Here is an 18,442-nt window from a genome sequence, read left to right on the forward strand (position 1 = left end):
GGCTCTGTTGAGGCCTTTCTCTAATATTGGAGCCCCAATTCCATGTGGCCTCCCAAGGGACAGTTCCATTAACTCACCCTGGGCTACTGACATGCCCAAATCAGCAATCAGGAGACCATAATAATGGCGGAGTGGTGACCTTGGCACCATCTCTGCTTTTGCCTTCCTCCAGATTTCAGGGACCTGAACCTTGTGCTGCAAAGCCATCTGACTTGGACCCGTGACTGCCACTCTCTGAAGAGTCTCAATGGCAAATGCTGAGTAGCTTAGCTACCAAGTCTTGCCCAATGTTCCTAATTTGTTTTATTGTTTAATTTTACGGGAACTTTCTTTGGAGTGCGGACCATCGCAGAAAAGTGCTGAAAGAAGAAACAAAGAGAATGCGAGGGAGCACTGATCCTAATGAAAGCTCTGTATCCACAAAATAAGTTGTGGCTTTGTACATCCACTCTAAGTACATTTGAGGAACAATAAATCATAAAAGAGGTTACCATGACCTTGGATTCTGCACAGCTTTTGAGATAAAAGGTCTAAGTATCGGAATGCATCTGGTGGACTATAGTGTTGTTGACTGAATAAAAACCATTCATGCTCCTAGAACTCTCCGGTGGAATGCTAATGAGGAGCCAGCTGGGATGCACTGGGTCCGATGGACTCTCTGGAAGCAGAGATCAAAGTTGCTTTGCTATAACAGAGCACTAAAAGGTAGTCTCTGCAGCCACAGATGAGTGAGGTAGAGCTACCCCACACCAGGATTAAATTGCAATACATTGACTTTGCATTTATTACTCATTGGGTACATATCTTAAAAGCATTTTAAAGATGTTCCAGATTCTAATCATTGCATTGGATAACAACTTTAAAGACATTTACTATCAGAGAATGTTTCTTCTTTGAATACGTAGTCATTATATTTCTCTGCTTTGAAAGTGAAGGCTTGAACTTCTCCTTGGCTTGACCATCTCTGCGAGCATAACTTGTAGGCTAATTACAAGCCCAGGCTTTGAACGGACAGACCTGGGTTCAAACCTGTGACAAGTGCTTATCAGCTGCGTGACCTTGGGCAAGGTGCTTAGTCTCTTTGAGTCTCTATTTCCCCAAGAGAAATGGAGAAACAGAACCTGTTTCATAGAGCTGGTCAGAGTAAAGTACTGAAATGTGTTCTGTGTGATAATTTTTCTCACCTATAAAATAATTAATATTTAATTTATTAAATCACCTACCCCTAACTCTACTAAGAGTGCATGGTGAGGCTGGGGTTTCAATAGCCAGAAATGCCTCCATCCCTCTTCCCCCGCCACTCACCCCTGACAAATAGCTAGACAGGGGCAACACTCCCCGGTGATTGTGTAAGCCCCACTCAGGATGGGTCTTTCCAGCCAAGAATGGAATCAGAAAACAGTGTTTAGACCCCCAGGCCTGAGTGAGTGCTTGTACTCATGCGTTGGTCAGCTTTCCTTCACTGTGACAAACCCCAGACACCCTGGACTCATAGAGGAAGGACAATTTCAGAGATCTTGGTTCAAGGTTGTTGCCCTGTGGTCATGGACTGGCTGCAGCAGCCCATCATGGTGGGAAACTAGAGGAGGAGGAGGAACCATCCACCTCATGGCTGGGAGTAGAGGGTGAGGAACAGGCCGTGGCCCCATTACCCCTCTGAGGTTGTGCCCCAGTGACCCAAAGACCTGTCACCAGGCCCTCCTCTGAGGTTCCTCCACCGCCCACAAGTGACAGGCTGGGCCAGCCATTTAACATGTGAACTTTAGGGGGCACTTAAGTGTGCTGTGCCCACTCCCTTCCCCTTGAAGCAAGATAGTCCTGGCTGAGGTCCTCTTCAGCTTCTGTCTGGATGTGAAACAGGAGATGGCTTACTCCAGGCAGTGTCCTATGAAAGCCTGGGCAGCAAGGAATGCACTTTGGAGCTGAAAACTGGACTGCCCCAACCTGTCATGCATTACACTCTCAGTGCAAATCATGGCCCAGGGGGTGCCCTGGGCCCTGACTGAAGAGACAAAGCAACCCTCCTCCAATGGAGGCCGGGAGAAAGCTCAAGGTTCTCGCACCTGCAGATCCCTTCTCAAGACATGGAGTGCCTTGAACCATGGTTGCAGATTTGCAAGTGGAAATACAAGACACCTGGTTACATTGGAATCGAAGATTAATCAGGAGTGATTTTTGTGGTATATGCAGGTCACTTGCAATAGTGGGGACATGCTTATATTAAGATATTACTTGTTGCTTTTCTGAAATTTGAAGATAACTGGGCATGGTGCATTCTATCTGGCCACTCTGTTCTTCACAGTTCTTTGGGGTAAATGTGGGGATGGCTAATTGAGACTGATGAAGGTCTTCCAAGCAGGCTCCTCAGCCTCGCCCTCCTGACACGTGGGTCTTTCTTTATTTTGGGACTGCCCTGCTCATGGTAGGGTGCTCAGCATTGTCCCTGGCTTCTGCCCACTGGGGCTAGATACAGCCTCACCACACACACACACACACACACACACACACACACACCATTTTGACAACCAATCATGTTTCTAGACTTTGGGAAGAGAGGAGTAGGGCACAGTGGTGCACACACCTGTGATTCCAGCTACTCGGGTAGCAGAGGCAGGAGGATCACAAATTCCAGGACAGTCTCAGCAACTTAGTGAGACCCTGTCTGTCTGTCTGTATCTATCAATAAAATCAAACTAAATAAAAGCAAGTGTGGAGAGAGGTAAAACTGCCCCCAGGTGAGAGCCACTGATTCACAGGTGGTGGTTAAGCAGACAGTTGGCACATACAGGTGGCCGACCAGAAGGTGGCACTTCTGTTCACATAATGCAGCAGGCTGCACCCTGCTCCTCACCTCTCCTGCATCCTTGGCTCTGTCTCAAATATTAGGAGCCATCTAGAGCTCACTTTGAGGAGTAACAAAGTCTCTGTCCTGCATAGTTTATAATCCCTAGTAAGTCATCCGTTTTTCTCTTCTGTTGCCTCTCTACCCAGCCCACGTGAAGCTGAGTGTGGCAAGTGTGGGCTTTTATTCCATCTCCTCTTCAAAGAACACCCCACAAGCTAGCAAGCCAAGTGTCTGAGTTTCATCAAAGGCCACCTGTCTCCAGGGCCTGAGGACCAGGCGTTGGATGACCCTTGGAGTGTGGCATGGCTGGATCAGAGCCTGTCCCTGAGAGTGCACTGCAGAGCTTTGCATCTTGAATGTCTGGTACAGCCCACGTGCTGGAGACTTGGTCCCCTGCATGGTGCTCTCGGGAAGCTGTGGTGCCTTTAAGGAGTGGAGCCTCATGGGAGGTCTTCTGACATTGGGTGGGGGGCATGCCTTTGAAAGTGATGGCAGGTCCCTTCTTCTTTCTCCATTGTAGTCCCTGGCCCTGTGGTGAGTGGTCTTGCTCTGTCATATGCTCCCACCATGGTTTGCTGCCTCCCCACAAGTCCAAGAGCAACTGATCATAGACTGGAACCTCTAAAACTGTGAGCCAGAAAGAAACCTTTCCTCTTTATAAGTCGATTATCCTAGGTATTTGTTACAGTGACAGAAAAGCTACCACGGCACGTTATTCTTTCTTTCATTTTGTAGAGGGGAAACTAACCAGCACTGGGTAATGAAATCTATCCCACAATTTCCCACTTATGTTTATGCTTGGGAAAAAAAATGCTGGAATGTTTTCACATCATGTTTCCTGTTTGTCACGTTTCTCTGCCTGGATGTGTTTTCTTGTTCCCTTGAAAAAAGTGAAAGCCACTTTTACTCTATTAACATTGATTGTCCAGCATTCATAATTAACGTTGTATCAGCTCATGTAGTGGGAAGATTTCATTAGTAAATTAAACATAACTTCATTTCTTCATTGCTTTCCATATTTGGGGGGCTTTTAGAGAAGCACTGGCTTTATAGAAATCCACTGAGTCAAGCAGAGACCATGTAACTCCATGGTTCTGTTGCTGTGGGGAAGAGAAATTGTGTTCTCAGTTCTTGTACAGGTTGTATGTTCTCAGGTGTCTTTTATTCGAGCATTCTTCCTTCAATCAGAATGCTCTATTTTCTGGGAAGCCCCACCTTAAAGAACAACATGATTACTAATCACAAGTTCACCATGACATAAAATACAGAGCCTTCTCAGATCCTGATATTTGTATTTAATCAATAACAGCATTCTTTTGTGATCTTACCCCTACAATTGTGGGTCCCCAGCTGTGTGTGTTTTATCATGTAAAAATTCAGTTGAAACAGTCATTCATGATTGCAAGATGGATGATGTTTTATTATTGGTTATAAAGAAAAGAAATTTCACACTCTGTATCACCGACCCTTTCTGGGAGAGCGCGGTGAATTCTGAAAGTGAGGCACAAGTTAACAAACCGTGGAGGGAGGGCGCAGAAAGATTTTGGAGTGTTCTGACCACGGTGTAAAATAAGACCTGGTGGCTTTTATGTCTCTAGTCGACAGGCATTCAATTCACATTTAAAATGCACAAGCTTTGCAAAACTTGAGGGTATGAGGGTCAGATAGAGTGAGGAGGCAATGATGGAAATATGTAACCCCAGTGTGCCATGGCCGGATCAGTGATGGCAGGCACCGTGTTGTGGGCACAGGGCTGCAGAGGCCCCGTGGGCACAGGCCTGTTCCTCTAGTGCTGTCCGGTGAGTGGAGGGGGAGCCCGGAGATGGCCAGGGTGGCTGGGGGCTCAAGTCACTGCTGTCCAGGATGCTGTCTGGTGGGTTGTCCTTCAGTGGCTGCAGCTGTCTGCTGTGTGTCCCTGGACTCCCACGGGGAGCTAAGGAGCAGGCTGTGTGGTCAGAAAATCAGACTTCCAGTTAGAGTGCTGACACCCAGCCCAGCCCCCTATGTGGTCTCTGCCCGGCAGCTCTGGAGCCTCCTCTTTCTTGCACAAAATGTGAGAATGTTGGAGAAGAGTAACCCTGGGTTGCCTCCTGTCCTATGAATGTTTTTCTTTTCTTTTGCTCATCATCTGCAAGTTCTAAGCATAGAGTACTATAGAGGTTGGAGCTGTGTTTTTGAGCTTCCTAAAGGCAAAAGGATAGAGCCTCTAGGAGGGCCTGAGGACTCTCCTGCTCTGTATTCGTGAACAGCGAGTGCCACTGTCGACAGGAGCCAGGCCAGCCTTGACCGCACATGCCCTGCCAACTCAAGGGAGGTTAAATACCTTCTGGAGGCAGCTGAAAAAAATATACTTTAAAGGTTAATAGTTTTCAATGTTGGGGGAATTTATTGCAGACTGGAAAAATGTGCTAGATGACTGTAGAAGTAAAACAAGCATTGGTTTTCCTGATAGTACCCAAGGCAAGGTAAAAAAATGTGCTTTGAAGTCTGTCTCGTTTCCGCACAATACCTAAATCTCTTTCAACTCTCCCTTTCACTTTCCTGTTCTTCGTTTGGTTATTGATGCCTTGTGCTTCTTGATATCCAATGATCATTGCGTCTCCAGGGGATATAGAAGCACTAATGAGAAATTGTCCTCCTTGCACCTAAAGAATTAGGCCTACAGATTCCAAAGTGACTTCAAACTCCATGTGCTTTCCCTGCAAACTTTTTGTCTTAATTAAGTTGAAAACCACTTCATGTCAATCTTTTAAAGAAAACATTGTAAGTATAAGGAAGTATTCAATATTTATCAATTTAGCACAAAGAAGAAATCTAGCTATTGAAACACATGCTCTCTTAGGAAATTTGGGGCTAAATAGGAACCTGTGTGTGTTTCTTTTGGGTGCCATTAAAAGGAGAGTTTGTTACTAGAGTATGCTGATTTTAAGTCCTTTGAATATAGACTGAGGAGTGGGATAGCTGGGTCAAATGGTGGTTCCATTCCAAATTTTCTGAGGAATCTCCATACTGCTTTCCAGATTGGTTGTATCAATTTGCAGTCCCACCAGCAATGTATGAGTGTGCCTTTTCCCCCATATCCTCGACAACATTTATTGTTGTCTGTATTCTTGATAACTGCCATTCTGACTGGAATGAGATAAAATCTTACAGTAGTTTTGATTTGCATTACTCTAATTGCTAGAGATGTTGAACATTTTTTTATATATTTGTTGATTGTATAATCTTCTTCTGAGAAGTGTCTTTTCGGCTCCTTAGCCCCATTATTGATTGGCTTGTTTGTATTTTTGATGTTAAGTTTTTTGAGTTCTTTATATATCCCTAGTTATTAGTGCTCTATCTGGTGTGTGTGTGTGTGGCAAAAATTTGCTCCCAAAATGTAGGCTTTCTGTTCACCTCATTGATAGTTTCTTTTGATGAGAAGCAGCTTTCTAGTTTGAGTTTATCCCATTTATTAATTCAGCATATTATAGTAACACAGCCACATCAATGTTCATGGCAGCTCAATTCACAACAGCTAAACTGTGGAAGCAACCTTGATGCCCTTCAGCAGATGAATGGATAAAAATACTGTGGCATATAGACACAATGGAATATTACTCAGCATTAAAAGAGAATAAAATCATGGCACTTGCAGGTGGATGGAGTTGGAGAATATAATGCTAAATGAAGTTAGCTAATCTCTCAAGCCCAAATGCTGAATGTTTTCTCTGATATAGTATGTTGATTCATAATGGGGATGGCAGGAGGAACATGGGAGGAATAGATGAACTAAAGGGGAGGGAGGGGAAGCGAGGGGGTATGGGAATAGGAAAGGTGGTAGAATGAGATGGACATCATTGCCCTAAGTACATGTATGAAGACCAAAATGGTGTGACTCTATGTTGTGTACAACATATGAAAAATTATGCTCTATATGTGGACTATGAATGGAAATGCATTCTGCTGTTATATATAACAAATTAGAATAAATTAAAAAATAAAATACTAGAGAAAATGGGGAGATAGGTGAAAAAAGGAGAGTTTATAAAATAAGCTGATTCTGTTTTAATATCCTGTTGCTTATGATACCTGACAGAAATGAGAAAAAGGAATAATCAAGTATCAGAGATAATTTTCTTGAAACATGCACATTGTTCCCATTTAGGTTTATTAGAATAAAGAGAAGCCTTTCTGGAACAAATTGAGAATATCATTGCCTGGGATGACATAGTCACACACACACCATAACATGGTCTGGGATCATCAGCACCCTCCTGAAGTGTATACCAGATTCAGAATTCACTGGAGATGCTTCAGAGACATCTGTTGTAATTACAGGAACATGGTTTCTAATTCATTTAATTCCCTTTCCTACCGAAACTGTACCTATAAGTGAATTTTAAGAGACTGTATAAATAAATTTTTAATTACAAAATGATGTTATACAATACATTATTAATAATAACCAACAATGCATAATGTTTATGCATGAAACCATTAGAAAGGCGAGCTAATGTATGTCAATGCTGAAAGAAAGCACTAATCTGTCCTGAATTTGTGAATGAGGCTGAATCCATGAAGCAGACCAAGTGCAGCAGCACAGTGCAGCTTAGCATGCTACTGGGTACTCAAGGAGCATCGCACACCTATGGCCTTTAGGAGGTATTCACGATTTGTTCATCTCATCAATTGAGGCGCTTACTCTTCAGCAAGCCATGCGTTTGTGAAATTGGAATGAGACCACTGAGTGGACCATGCTAAGTTTCCCAGACAGATGCAGAATGAAATGGCCCCAAGCGTCCAAGGACTGCAATACAGCCCTGCATTTGGGCACATGGAAACCCCTGTTTCTTTGCAATGGAATTTCCCCTCCCGTTGATGGCCTTGTGGGGGCTCCTGGGTGGGTGGCACTAGCGATAGCACATTTCGGAGATCTCCATGGCCAGCTCCAGACACTCGCTGGTCTCGTGGCAGGACTCAAAGAGGCTGCAGTCCACGTCACAACTGCAGCTGCAGTCCCCACGCGGGTGCTCCTCGTCCGTGGCATGGTGGTACCCATGAGAGGGGCAGCACAGGCCGGTGCACACCGCTTCACAGGTGTCAGGAAGCATCAGCAGACAGTCCCCAAACTGGCAGAACAGACAGGCGAGGATCAGTGAGGCACACTCCTCTGTTGAAAGAAGGAGATGCCATTACTACATGAGAATGGAATCACTGTTAAGTGTTTAAGGAGAAGGAATTGCTAACCACCCAGCTCTGATCCTCATATGTGCACTAAATTACTACTCTGTAACTGGAAATATGTACCTTTAAAATAATGGCTGATAAAAATTATTATTGCACATGAACAAAAATAAAATAAGAAAGAAGATGGATAGTAACACCTATGGGGGTATCAGCAAGGGGCGCATAAGCGGGCTTCATAGCTGACTCTTGATTGTCTGTCCATGCCAGGGGACAGCTCACCCTGGCCCACTTGAGCCCCACCCCCATGCCACCACTGTCACTACTGAAGTAATGCTTTATTAACTCCTGAGCATTTCCTGTTGATTCCACATCATCAGGTTATTTAAAATGCTATCCCTTTTCTCTATTCCTTTACTTACTTTGCCTACAGAGGTGCTAGGAAGCCACAGAATTAGCTACCTACCTGGAGACCTTGAAGCTGTTTTGAAAAATAGCAGAGCCTTTGCTGGAGCCTCAAGAGCTGGACAGGAGAGGCTACCCAGCTCTCACTTCTTGTCACCATGCTTTGTTATGTGTTCCACCGTGTATTCCAGGAAATCCACCACATCCATAAATGCAACCGAAGAGCACATTTCAAAACTTAATATAAATGCTTTTTAAAAGAATCACAGCTTTTGGGGTTGTGTTTCATTTTTAGTTCCTGTCTCCTTTTCCCTCCAGTTCTGCAGAGCCTTGATTTTATATTCAAGTGTTTAAGTGAAGTACGTCATCATAGGTCTAAAAGGTTTTAAATCTTATCAGTCCTCTTTAAGAAAATTGGTTTAAAAATTTACTATGCAGACTTGTAAAAATCTGGGAAGTATCTCTGCAGCACTGAAGGTAATTGGTAATTCTAGCCAAACAGCTGCAACGGGTTATAGATTATTTTATTTTTTTGGCTTCCATAAAGGGAATTAGTTGAAGATGTAACAGTTCTCTTGTTAAAATCATAACTTATTTTCCAGTTTATAATGCTTCAAACATGTGTGAGCTTCTTTGGAGAAGGCAGGTAAGTGTTCATGGGATAAGTCATCCAGTTAATCAAAATCTGTCATCTGAAGTTTGCTGACGATTGGGAGTCAGCTTCCAGAACATTCCCCTCAGACGGGCTTATCCACTGATCAAGCTTTGATTCTCATGAGGATCTCGTTTCTCAATGGCATGTGACTGATTTTCGGGTATTCAGACTTGGATGGACGGGACTGTAGAGCATGCAGAAGAGACCCCCTGCCCCCCACAAAGAAATCAAAGTGCTTTCTGCCCTGTCCATTTACTTCCAACCGACTTTTCCAGAAAAGGTTGCTCTCTTTTATGAACTTGTAAACATGCTCAGAAAAGGAGCAAATGCTATAAAGTAAGTAGCTTTAACGTATTGTGAAAGCACTATCTGACACTGTAAAGCGAATCCTGAGTATAGATAAACTGAGATCTTCCTTGCTCCTTCCCACCGGCCCCTTCCTTCCCAGTGAGCTGGTGGTAAAATAAAACACACCATGATTTTTACGATGACTTTAATTGCCTTATATTGCTGCAGGTGTGGTGGTCATTATGTGGTATTTATAGTTAGGCTGCATTTTCCACAGTGCCTCTGCTGGTGGGTGCTCATCTCTTACCAGCCTGGGCGTGTTTTCATTAGCTTTGGCTAGCTCCTAGCAAGTGGCCATCTCAGTCCTATCAGCACCCACCACCCACAGAAACTCGAGAGTGAGTTAGTAACAGGACACGGATTCTATTTGCACTGGCTTTTCTAGAGCGGGTGGCAACTGTGACCTCATGAATGTTGGCAGCACTGAGGTTGCTCCCATAGCAGCCCAGGGCAAGAGGTCCTCCATGATCCCTTGGAGAACCCACTCAGGCTTACGACTCTATAAAAACGACCCCAGGGACCCTGGGCTTTATGCATACAAGGGTTTGGAGTAAGGAGGGCAGGAGGCAGGGGGACTGACGTGAGGGAGGACCTGGTGATTCTCGCCGTATGTAGCGTTAAGATGGGGGCCTCATGGTTTCCTGAGGGCACATATTCTTCTTCAATCACACTTGCCAACATCTCCTCAAGTTGACAGACTCTGAACATCTCTGCTTCTGATGCAGATCTTAGATTTTATTCATTAAAGAGAGAGAGAGAGAGAGAGAAAGAGAAAGAAAAAGAAAGTTTTGGCCTAATCATTTGGCTAATTTGGCATTGGATTTCTGCCCCTTTCTATTTTGCACTTGAGAGCAGCGCTGGTTTTTTTCTGTTTCTAAGTCAGTCCTTTTTATTTGCTTATAAAAGGCAGAGCCTCTAGCTCCCACCACCAAAAAAAAAAAAAAAAAAAAAAAAAAAACCCAAGGTAACATTAATGAATTGAAAACAGATTTTTCCAAACTTTCAGGCTTGTTCCGTACTTCTCCTAAATCACGTATTAAATAATTATTCACCAGTAGGCAAAAAAAAAAAAAAAAAAAACTGTTTTGCATAGAGTCAATTTTGGCTGACACAGATGTCATGTAAATGGGTTAAAGGACAAGAGTGCAACTGTTTGGAAAGGGTGTCGGGGTCTCCCTGCACCTGAAGGAGGTCATCTTCCTTTGCCCACTCACGTTCCATAAATTGACATCAGAGTCACATCCTGTGATTCGTATCCTTCTTGCTGTTCCCCAGGAAGGAACACAACGCACACTGTGGCCTACATCACACCTCTTCAGTGTTTGCAGGACATCTCACATGCCAAGGCCTCACTGCATTGGGGCCTTCCTCGTCCCCCCTCCCACACACCTGTCCCTCCTCTGGTTTCTCTTAGGAGTGGCTCCTGAATGCCCAGGTGAATTCTCCAGGAACCTGGAGGCACTCTTTGCCATTTCCCTTTCACTTATTGCTTCCCCCATGTCCAGGGCACCCCTGCATCCTGCCCTGTTTCCCTCTGGCCTCTGCCTCCTGCAGAGCCACTGTCTGAGCTCTGGCCCTATCAGCCATCTCCAGAGGCCTCCTCCGGAGGACATTCTGCAATCACAGGGGCCCACTTCAGATTCAGCAGCTGTGATATTTGTAATCTGACATTAGAAAACTCCACCACCACCACCCCGAGTCCCCAAGGCTTGCTAGAGCCTAAAAGCCCCGTATCATTGGGCCTCTTCCTCCTTCCTGACCCCAGGACCTGCTCTCCTTAATCCTCACCACACCACAGCTGCGTTGTCTGAACGTCCCTGTTTGGCACTAGCCTAGCTCAGGACCCGTGTGTGTGCTGAGCTTTCTGATGTGTCACACACCCTCCCCCAGCTGTACCCAACTCCTGAGCAAACTTTTAGGTCTGTCTTAAAATGCTGTAAGCCACACCATTGCCGAACCTTCTACAGCCCCTGCTTTATTTCTCCTTCACGGCCCGACCCTCAGATGGCATTGACCTAGTGAGTCTGTCAGCTGGTTTCACGTCACAGGAGGTAGGAAAGCCTTTTCCGAGGCTGATTCTGAGTGGGAAGCTTTGTGATCCCTGTTTTTCAGTGAAAGGACTATGGTCCAGTTGTTGGCACTGAGGGCCCGGAGTCCTCCCGATTCTAAGGTGGTAGAGCAGAGATGCCTGACTCATCCCTCTGGATCTAAAGCCTGTGCCCTCTCTCTCATGGTCAGGGGTCCCTGATTCACCAAGGGCCAATCTGCATCCCTCCACCTGTTCTGTGCACCTCACACAGGCCTCAGAAAGGCACTGGGAGGTGGTGGTGTTACCTTCCCTGTTTACAGAGGAGGGACTGGTGGAGAGGGTGTTGGAGGCTGTCCCACCCAGAGCCTAGGAGCAGGAAGCTCAGCCCTCTGAACACTTGCTCTCTCCTGCCTGTCTTGGGCACAGCACAGGACGCTGCACTTACCAACGGCCTGCTGTCCTCTGTTTTCCCTGTTCTGACGTTCATGGCTGGGCTCATGGAGGCTGTGGGAGGAGCTGGGAAGCTGGAAGAAGGGGAGCCCAGGGTGTTCCTCACACCCTCTCTTGGCTCTGGGAGCTGCCTTCCCCTTGGAGTTCTTTTGTCCCTGAGGTTGTGGCTAACACATCCCTGGTGGCCTGTCAGTAAGGCTGGTTGCCATGGCCTGCAAGTTAGTGCAGTGCCTCTGCCCCTAGACTGCAGGGACACAGGAGAAGGGCAGGGCCTTCCCATAGCCCTGCTTCTGGGCTGTCTCGCTGTTCATCTTACAAACCTTAAAGCTCCTCTGGGACCTTTGCAAACATTCCTTGCACAGGAAAGCCCCTCTGTCAAGCCACTGGTCCCTGCGTCTGCTCTAATTTGCTGCTGTCAGTGTGCCCAGCAGGCTGTCCTGCTTCTTGCGTAAGATGGTTGGACACCTGCAGCGCACAGTCCAGAGTGGTGTTGACTGGAGCAAGAAGCCATGGCAGATCCCTCCCAGGGTGGCTTTGTCTCCTCTCACATCCGCAGGGAACCTCCCGGACCCCAAGGATACAGAGAGATGATACAACTTCCAGAGGTGCTAAACATACACTGGCTATTGGTCGATTAAGAGGGGGACCTGTCCCTCTTAATTAGGAAAGATCATGTTTAAGTAAAGCAGAAAATATAATTATACAAGGAAGTTCCATAAAGGGACCTGAGGTCAACCCCAGGCTCACTGCCACTACCACAGCCTGCACCTTGCTCCTGAGTTTCTCTACTGCCACCATGGTGCCACAATCAGGTGGAGGCGGGCTGAGGCATCTAAGCTGCCAACTGTAGTTCCCAAAACAACTTCAGAAGCACACCTCTGCTACTGAGGGATCTCATCCAAATTACAAGAACATGGTCCTTTTTTTTTTGGTACCAGGAATTGAACTCAGGGGCACTCGACCACTGAGCCCCATCCCCAGCCCTATTTTGTATTTTATTTAGAGACAGGGTCTCACTGAGTTGTTGGCACCTTGCTATTGCTGAGGCTGGCTTAGAACTTGCCATCCTCCTGTCTTAGCCTCCTGAGCAGAAGAACATGGTTCTTACAGAAGTGACTCCACAAAACCAACAGTGCCCCCTCCTTCTCCCCTAAAGCAAAGCAACACAAGAACAGAGGCCAGGTGAAGCCAGTGCAGATCGAGTCTTCTAGAACCATCCTATGCTTCACACAACTGCCCTAATAATGAGGCTCAGGACCCCATGGCTCCCACTAATGGCTAAAAGTTTTTGATTGAAAAGTCTAAAAATTGGCTCTCACTCCCCCAATATTAAGTTCTAAAAAAAAAAAAGTCTGTAAGGTGGAATAGGAATAAATAAAGAGTGACTGAATGCCTTTCTCTGGGTGGGGTATCATCCCTGATGTTATCAATTTTAATAGCTATTTAAATATGTCAAGATCTATTTAAGTTCAGACAAGCACAAGTAACATCCGAGTCAGTTCTTTAGAACCAGAATGACTAGGTTTGGGTGATACTTGGTAAATCTGTGCTTATGTTTTTTTCTGAGCAAATGAACTGAAATAATTATAAAATTGAAACATTTTATAAAGGTGACACCACTATATTTAATTGTATGAAATTTACAGTGTAGAAAATGTAATCATTTTATTCAGTAGCCCATGCTGTAATTAAGACTGTTCTTTTGAGGTGTCTTGTATTTATGGTTTGCCTCTTCCACCTGAATGAGACATCTCAAATTCAAAATTATATATCAATTAGGCATATGCTCAGGATTGTTTTAGAAGGGAGCTGGCTTCTAATACCATGTGTACCCCTGGTTTTCTTATCCCTGGGGATGCTTCTGTAATCAGAAGAACCCAGACACAGAAGCAGGTACAGATAGCTCTCTGTACTTTTCCTATTTTATTCTGGGAAGGGACCACACATGATGAACAACGATTTAATAACAAAGCAGTGCCGCAGCCCGTGGCCTGTGATGTGCAGTAGAGATCCTCTTAACTCCCATCAGAGCACACACCATGAACCAAGCTAATGGACGCGGCACATTTCACAGAATCTGCATGTGTGAGGCTTTTCCATCCTGTTTTAAGTGGGGCAATGTATATAAATAATAGATATTAGCAATTAAGCATCCATTCCTATGTACTCGTTTATACATCTGAAGATAAATTAACCACAAACTACACAAAAGTGGATGCAATCTTCTCTCTTCCCTTCTGTTTTCCCTGCTGTTCCTGAAAGATATTTCTGTATTTATCTCAGTACGAACAATGACCCCAGTTCTCAATTTTGGCATCCTTAAATTAATTACTATCAAAGATTCCCTAAAACGAAGCGTGTCTGACTTAACTCTTCATTTTCCTGTTTAAGATAATGAGTTCCTTGTCGCTGTCCGTGGGTCTTTAGCCTGAGTTGTTTGCTTTCTCTTTGTGCAGGTGTCAACACTGCATGAAAGAGATGTTTCACAGTGGGGGGGGGGGGCGCCCTAAGTTGCGGTGGTGGTTACCTGTGCCACCAGCTGAAGCCTGAACGTTCGGGCTCATGCTGGCTTCAGTCCAGTTCTTTGGAGAACCACTGCATTCATTTATCCTTGTGAATCTCCTTTGCTCTTTTTAGCCAAGAGTGAGCTGTTATTTTTCTGTAGGAGGCTTTTGAGTATTAACTTCCATTTTATCGGAGCTGTCATTTTGGCCCGGCCCTGAGAACACGGGGGATCAGATATCATGGTAGCAGGCCAGTCCTTCTCCTCTCACGATCCCTGATGGGAGGGACGAAAGTCTTACTCTGTGAACATGTGGAATGGCAGTTCCTACCTCTGGGGCCATGAGGCTAACACTCCTCATGGAGCACTACACATGCTTTCCGGTACAACCCAGCAAAATGCTGCAGTATTGCAAAGCTTTTGCAGAGAACTCCTTTGCTTTGCCCGTTCTCCCGACTGGTGTTCTTCACTTCTGCCGAAGCTAGAAACTTGAGCATGATTCTGGATGGGCACTGTGGTCTGCACGCCAAAGTCAGCTCTAAGATGTGTCTGTGGGAGTGTCTTGCACTCCATCAAATAGATAGAATGAGCTCCCAACACTGGGAAATTCAGAAACTTCCCATCCTAACCTCTGACTATTCTTGGAATGCTTCAAGATCTTTAACTCTGGGTCTGGGTGTCCTCTGGCAGCCATCAGCTGGAATCATGTAGAAGAAGTGACCTTTAGGTGACACTTGCTCTCGGGCTTGTCCTGGTCCCATGGGTGCACCTGTTCACTTCTCCACATTGTCATTCCCATCTCTCCTGCAGCTGCAGGCAATCAGGTCTAGAGTTTCTAGCCTAAAGAAGCTACTTCAACATCTGTACCCAGTTCCACCTTGATAACCTGTGTCAGGGGTCTTCTCTCTTCTTCCTTCCTGACACTGAAACCATAACCAAAGCTAGAATTGAATTCCTACTTTGTGCTCGCTTTATACATGTTATTTCATTGATCCTCAAAGGTGCCATGGTGTGTTACTAGTCCTACTATGTAATGCTATGTAACTGAAACTGAGAGTCAGAGATGATTTTAAAAAATAGAAGACAAGAAATAAAATGTGTCCAGTTTTGTACGGTGAATAAATGTCAGAGGCAAGAGTTAAATGAGTGGGATGTCAAATGGGCTTTTAAGTTTATTTAAAAATTTTTCTTGTCTATAAAATTAAATATGAGTTTAAGGGCAGAGAACATCAATACCCTGTTACGCTTTCCTCTGAGAAACCCCAGCCTTCCTTTAAATGCAACACAAGAGAGTGAAAGCAGAACTCTGGAGTGATGTGTCCCTCTGAAGGTCACAGGAACCTTGACCTGAGTTAAACTCTGTATGTGCCGGGGCGGAGTTGGAGACTTTGAACTTGATGGTGCCCAGTGTTGAGCAGAGATCAATTTGAAACTGCCTCTGCAAACATGATGTGCCCTTTATGTTGTGCCTGGGGTGCTTTGGTCTAGGTTTCTCTGATCAGAATGCCTGGAAAGTGATATTACCTAGGGGAAGCAAACCTTCTTCAGAGACAGCTGACGCAAGCATCTTGGTATCTGATACTGCCTCGATTTCTGTGTTTCCAGCATTTTCATCCCCGTCCACTCTGCCTTCTCCTCTCTGCCTGGAGCCATGGGCTGAATAATCCCATCTCTGAGAAGGCAACGTCTGCCATTTTCCCCTGCCCACTTCACAGCCCTGTATAAGAACGATTCTGCCCCTCCCTACTATGTAAGATACATCGCCTCTGATTCCCCACTTTGAGAGCAAACAATCTGCCAAGCACCTCACAACTGCAAAGTGACCTTGACATGTGTCACTCACCAGGGATTTCAAATCCAAGTCAAGCTGTTTAATATTCATAAAGACTTTTTTTTTTCCTCACAGCATATGTAGTGATTTTTGCAGGGACTGGGGGCTGGGGCGCCTTATTTAGAAAGGGTTGGATTCTGGGAGACATACCCTCCATGTCTCTTTGACGCTCTGAAGGGTTGGTTTGGAGGTAGGAGCGTTCTGTCTGACATTCTTCCAGGGAGGACAGTGACGTGCTGGATGCTGACAGCTTTTTCTCATTGGGGGTTTCCTTGGCTGGTCCATCTGTGATGTTGAATTCAGAGACTGAATTTATAACCATAGCATTAATGGGTTTCTCATCTGCGTGGTTTTCATTTGTGAGTTGCTCATCTAGACAAGAAAAGAAAGCACACACACCAACCTCCTGTAGTTTATAGAGTTCACATTCTAGAACATAAGAATAAAGTCAGCTGAACAAGAATGGAGCAGTATTTTAGCAGGGTTATTCTGGAAAAAAGTACAATTAAAAATAGAATACAATCATTAAATTTTATACACTTTATAAGCTCTGCCTATCCCATTAATTTGTAACACGTATCTGTACTACATGTTTTTTTTTTTTGTGTGTGTGTGTGTGTGTGTGTTTTAATGAGCAGGGATAAATAAGGAATTCATTCCCTCAGATCAACAAATCTCCTAGGAGGTCATCAGCACCCTGTGGTGGTGCACCAAGGATCTGATTCACAGGGACAAGGTCTTAACTGCTGGGCAGCCCTGCTGAGTTACAGGTGTGCCCTCAATCAGGTCCTTTATTATGTTTTCCTCTATCAATGGTGTCATGTTTTGTTGAGTTATTCCACGGCCCCTTCCTACTTCTTTTCCTAAGAAGCTCTGTTGCCACCCCTTTCTCTGCCTTGGCACTTGCTAGGTCCCTTGCCAGCCACCTCTGTGGCTTTGGGGATGTGCTTCCTGGCTTTGGGGGTGTGCTTCCTGAGGACATACCTTATTCCATGGAATCAGCTGGTGCAAATGCCAGAGATGTTCAAGGAACTTCTAGCAAAAGTCCTAATGAAGATTCCTATTTGAAGAGGTGGAGAGGAAGCTGGGAAGGCCAGCGTTTCTTGCATTTGGGACTCTGGTGTTTAATCTACCCAAGCTACATAATAATTGGAGTCTGTTATGTGACAGGTACAAGGTTGGACCTGAGTACTAGTAGTGACAAAAACATGATACAGATTAGCAAAGCAGTGACTATGCACACTACAGTGATCAGAAGTGCCTGAAAGAGACACATCCTTTAAGCATGTGAGAGCAGAGTGAGGCCCAGGCTGGACGGAGGTGCAGTTAGCACAACTCACCTCCACAATAAGCAGAGTCCTGAGATGGGTAAGAGAGGGAACAGAAGAAGTTCCTCTCCAACATGCAACCTGGGGATTCCCAGGGACATCTATGATTCTGGAGTTTGGTGACACTGCTGGGAGTGGTAAGGGTGGGTTCTGGGAATGGCATTCCCACAGCCAGCCCAGGGCCTGTCTGACTGCCTAGTGCCCACTGAGCCACTGAAACAAAGATGATGATTGGCAACCTGGCATGATTCACCACTCAAATGCAGCTCACAGCAAGGAAAGCATCCTTGCCATGCCCATCTTCCTCGCCCATCCCAAGGTGCGTCTTCATTTGGGGCAAATAGAAATCTCTGCAGTTTTCTATGTAGTAGAATCACTTGAGAAATCTAAAAATTTGAACTGATTTTTAGAGGTCAGACACCTCCCTCCCTAGCAGACCAATTATCTCATAATCCCTGGAGGATTTTTAAAACTCCCCATAGGCAGTCCAGTTTGGGGACCCCCGGGACCTCTCACTTTTGTGAATAGAGGAGAGAGAACATCCTACAGATGTGAGTCAGTGATTCTCAGAGACTGGCCAGGCTATGGTTGCTCTCTGGTTCAGAACTGGCAGGAGGCCTATAGTCATATACATATACATATAGTCATCTTAGGCCATTTTTGTTTATGATTTTCCAAACAGCCTTGGTTTTCAAAAATGCTTCATTTTTATTCCCTTCCCTGTATGTTGCTGGTTTTAAATCTCTTGGTTGCAGTTTAATCCACCCTTGAAAGATGGGGACCAGGGAAACATCTATTGTTGACAGCAATTAGCACAGTGTTGAATATTGAAATCGAATTGACTCCACAGATGGGGAAATTCTAGGCTTCTTCCATGCAAGA

At 45.2% G+C, this 18,442-nt stretch overlaps 1 protein-coding gene across 1 annotated transcript; it reads right to left on the reverse strand.

Annotated features, from left to right (window-relative positions):
• Positions 1–7,737: 7,737 nt before the first annotated feature.
• On the reverse strand, positions 7,738–17,636 carry Mdfic2 (MyoD family inhibitor domain containing 2). The gene is made up of 3 exons (XM_026392700.1): positions 17,573–17,636; positions 16,383–16,661; positions 7,738–7,997 (listed from the first exon to the last, which is right to left on the reverse strand). Exons 1-3 carry the CDS (start codon positions 17,634–17,636, stop codon positions 7,738–7,740), a joined length of 603 nt encoding a protein of 200 aa, XP_026248485.1.
• Between the last annotated feature and the right edge of the window lie 806 nt (positions 17,637–18,442).

Source organism: Urocitellus parryii, chromosome 16 (genome assembly GCF_045843805.1).
Source record: "Urocitellus parryii isolate mUroPar1 chromosome 16, mUroPar1.hap1, whole genome shotgun sequence".
Taxonomy (NCBI): domain Eukaryota; kingdom Metazoa; phylum Chordata; class Mammalia; order Rodentia; family Sciuridae; genus Urocitellus; species Urocitellus parryii.

What these genes read in the sequence shown, in the direction of transcription:
- Mdfic2 (XM_026392700.1), bottom strand. Translation starts at nt 17,636, where the DNA reads ATGTTGGAGAGGAACTTCTTCTGTTCCCTCTCTTACCCATCTCAGGAC. An exon ending in GGACTCTGCTTATTGTGGAG is followed by an intron (nt 16,662 to 17,572) that starts GTGAGTTGTGCT and finishes CTTATGTTCTAG; the next exon opens with AATGTGAACTCTATAAACTA. An exon ending in GCGTCAAAGAGACATGGAGG is followed by an intron (nt 7,998 to 16,382) that starts GTATGTCTCCCA and finishes TTCTTTCAACAG; the next exon opens with AGGAGTGTGCCTCACTGATC.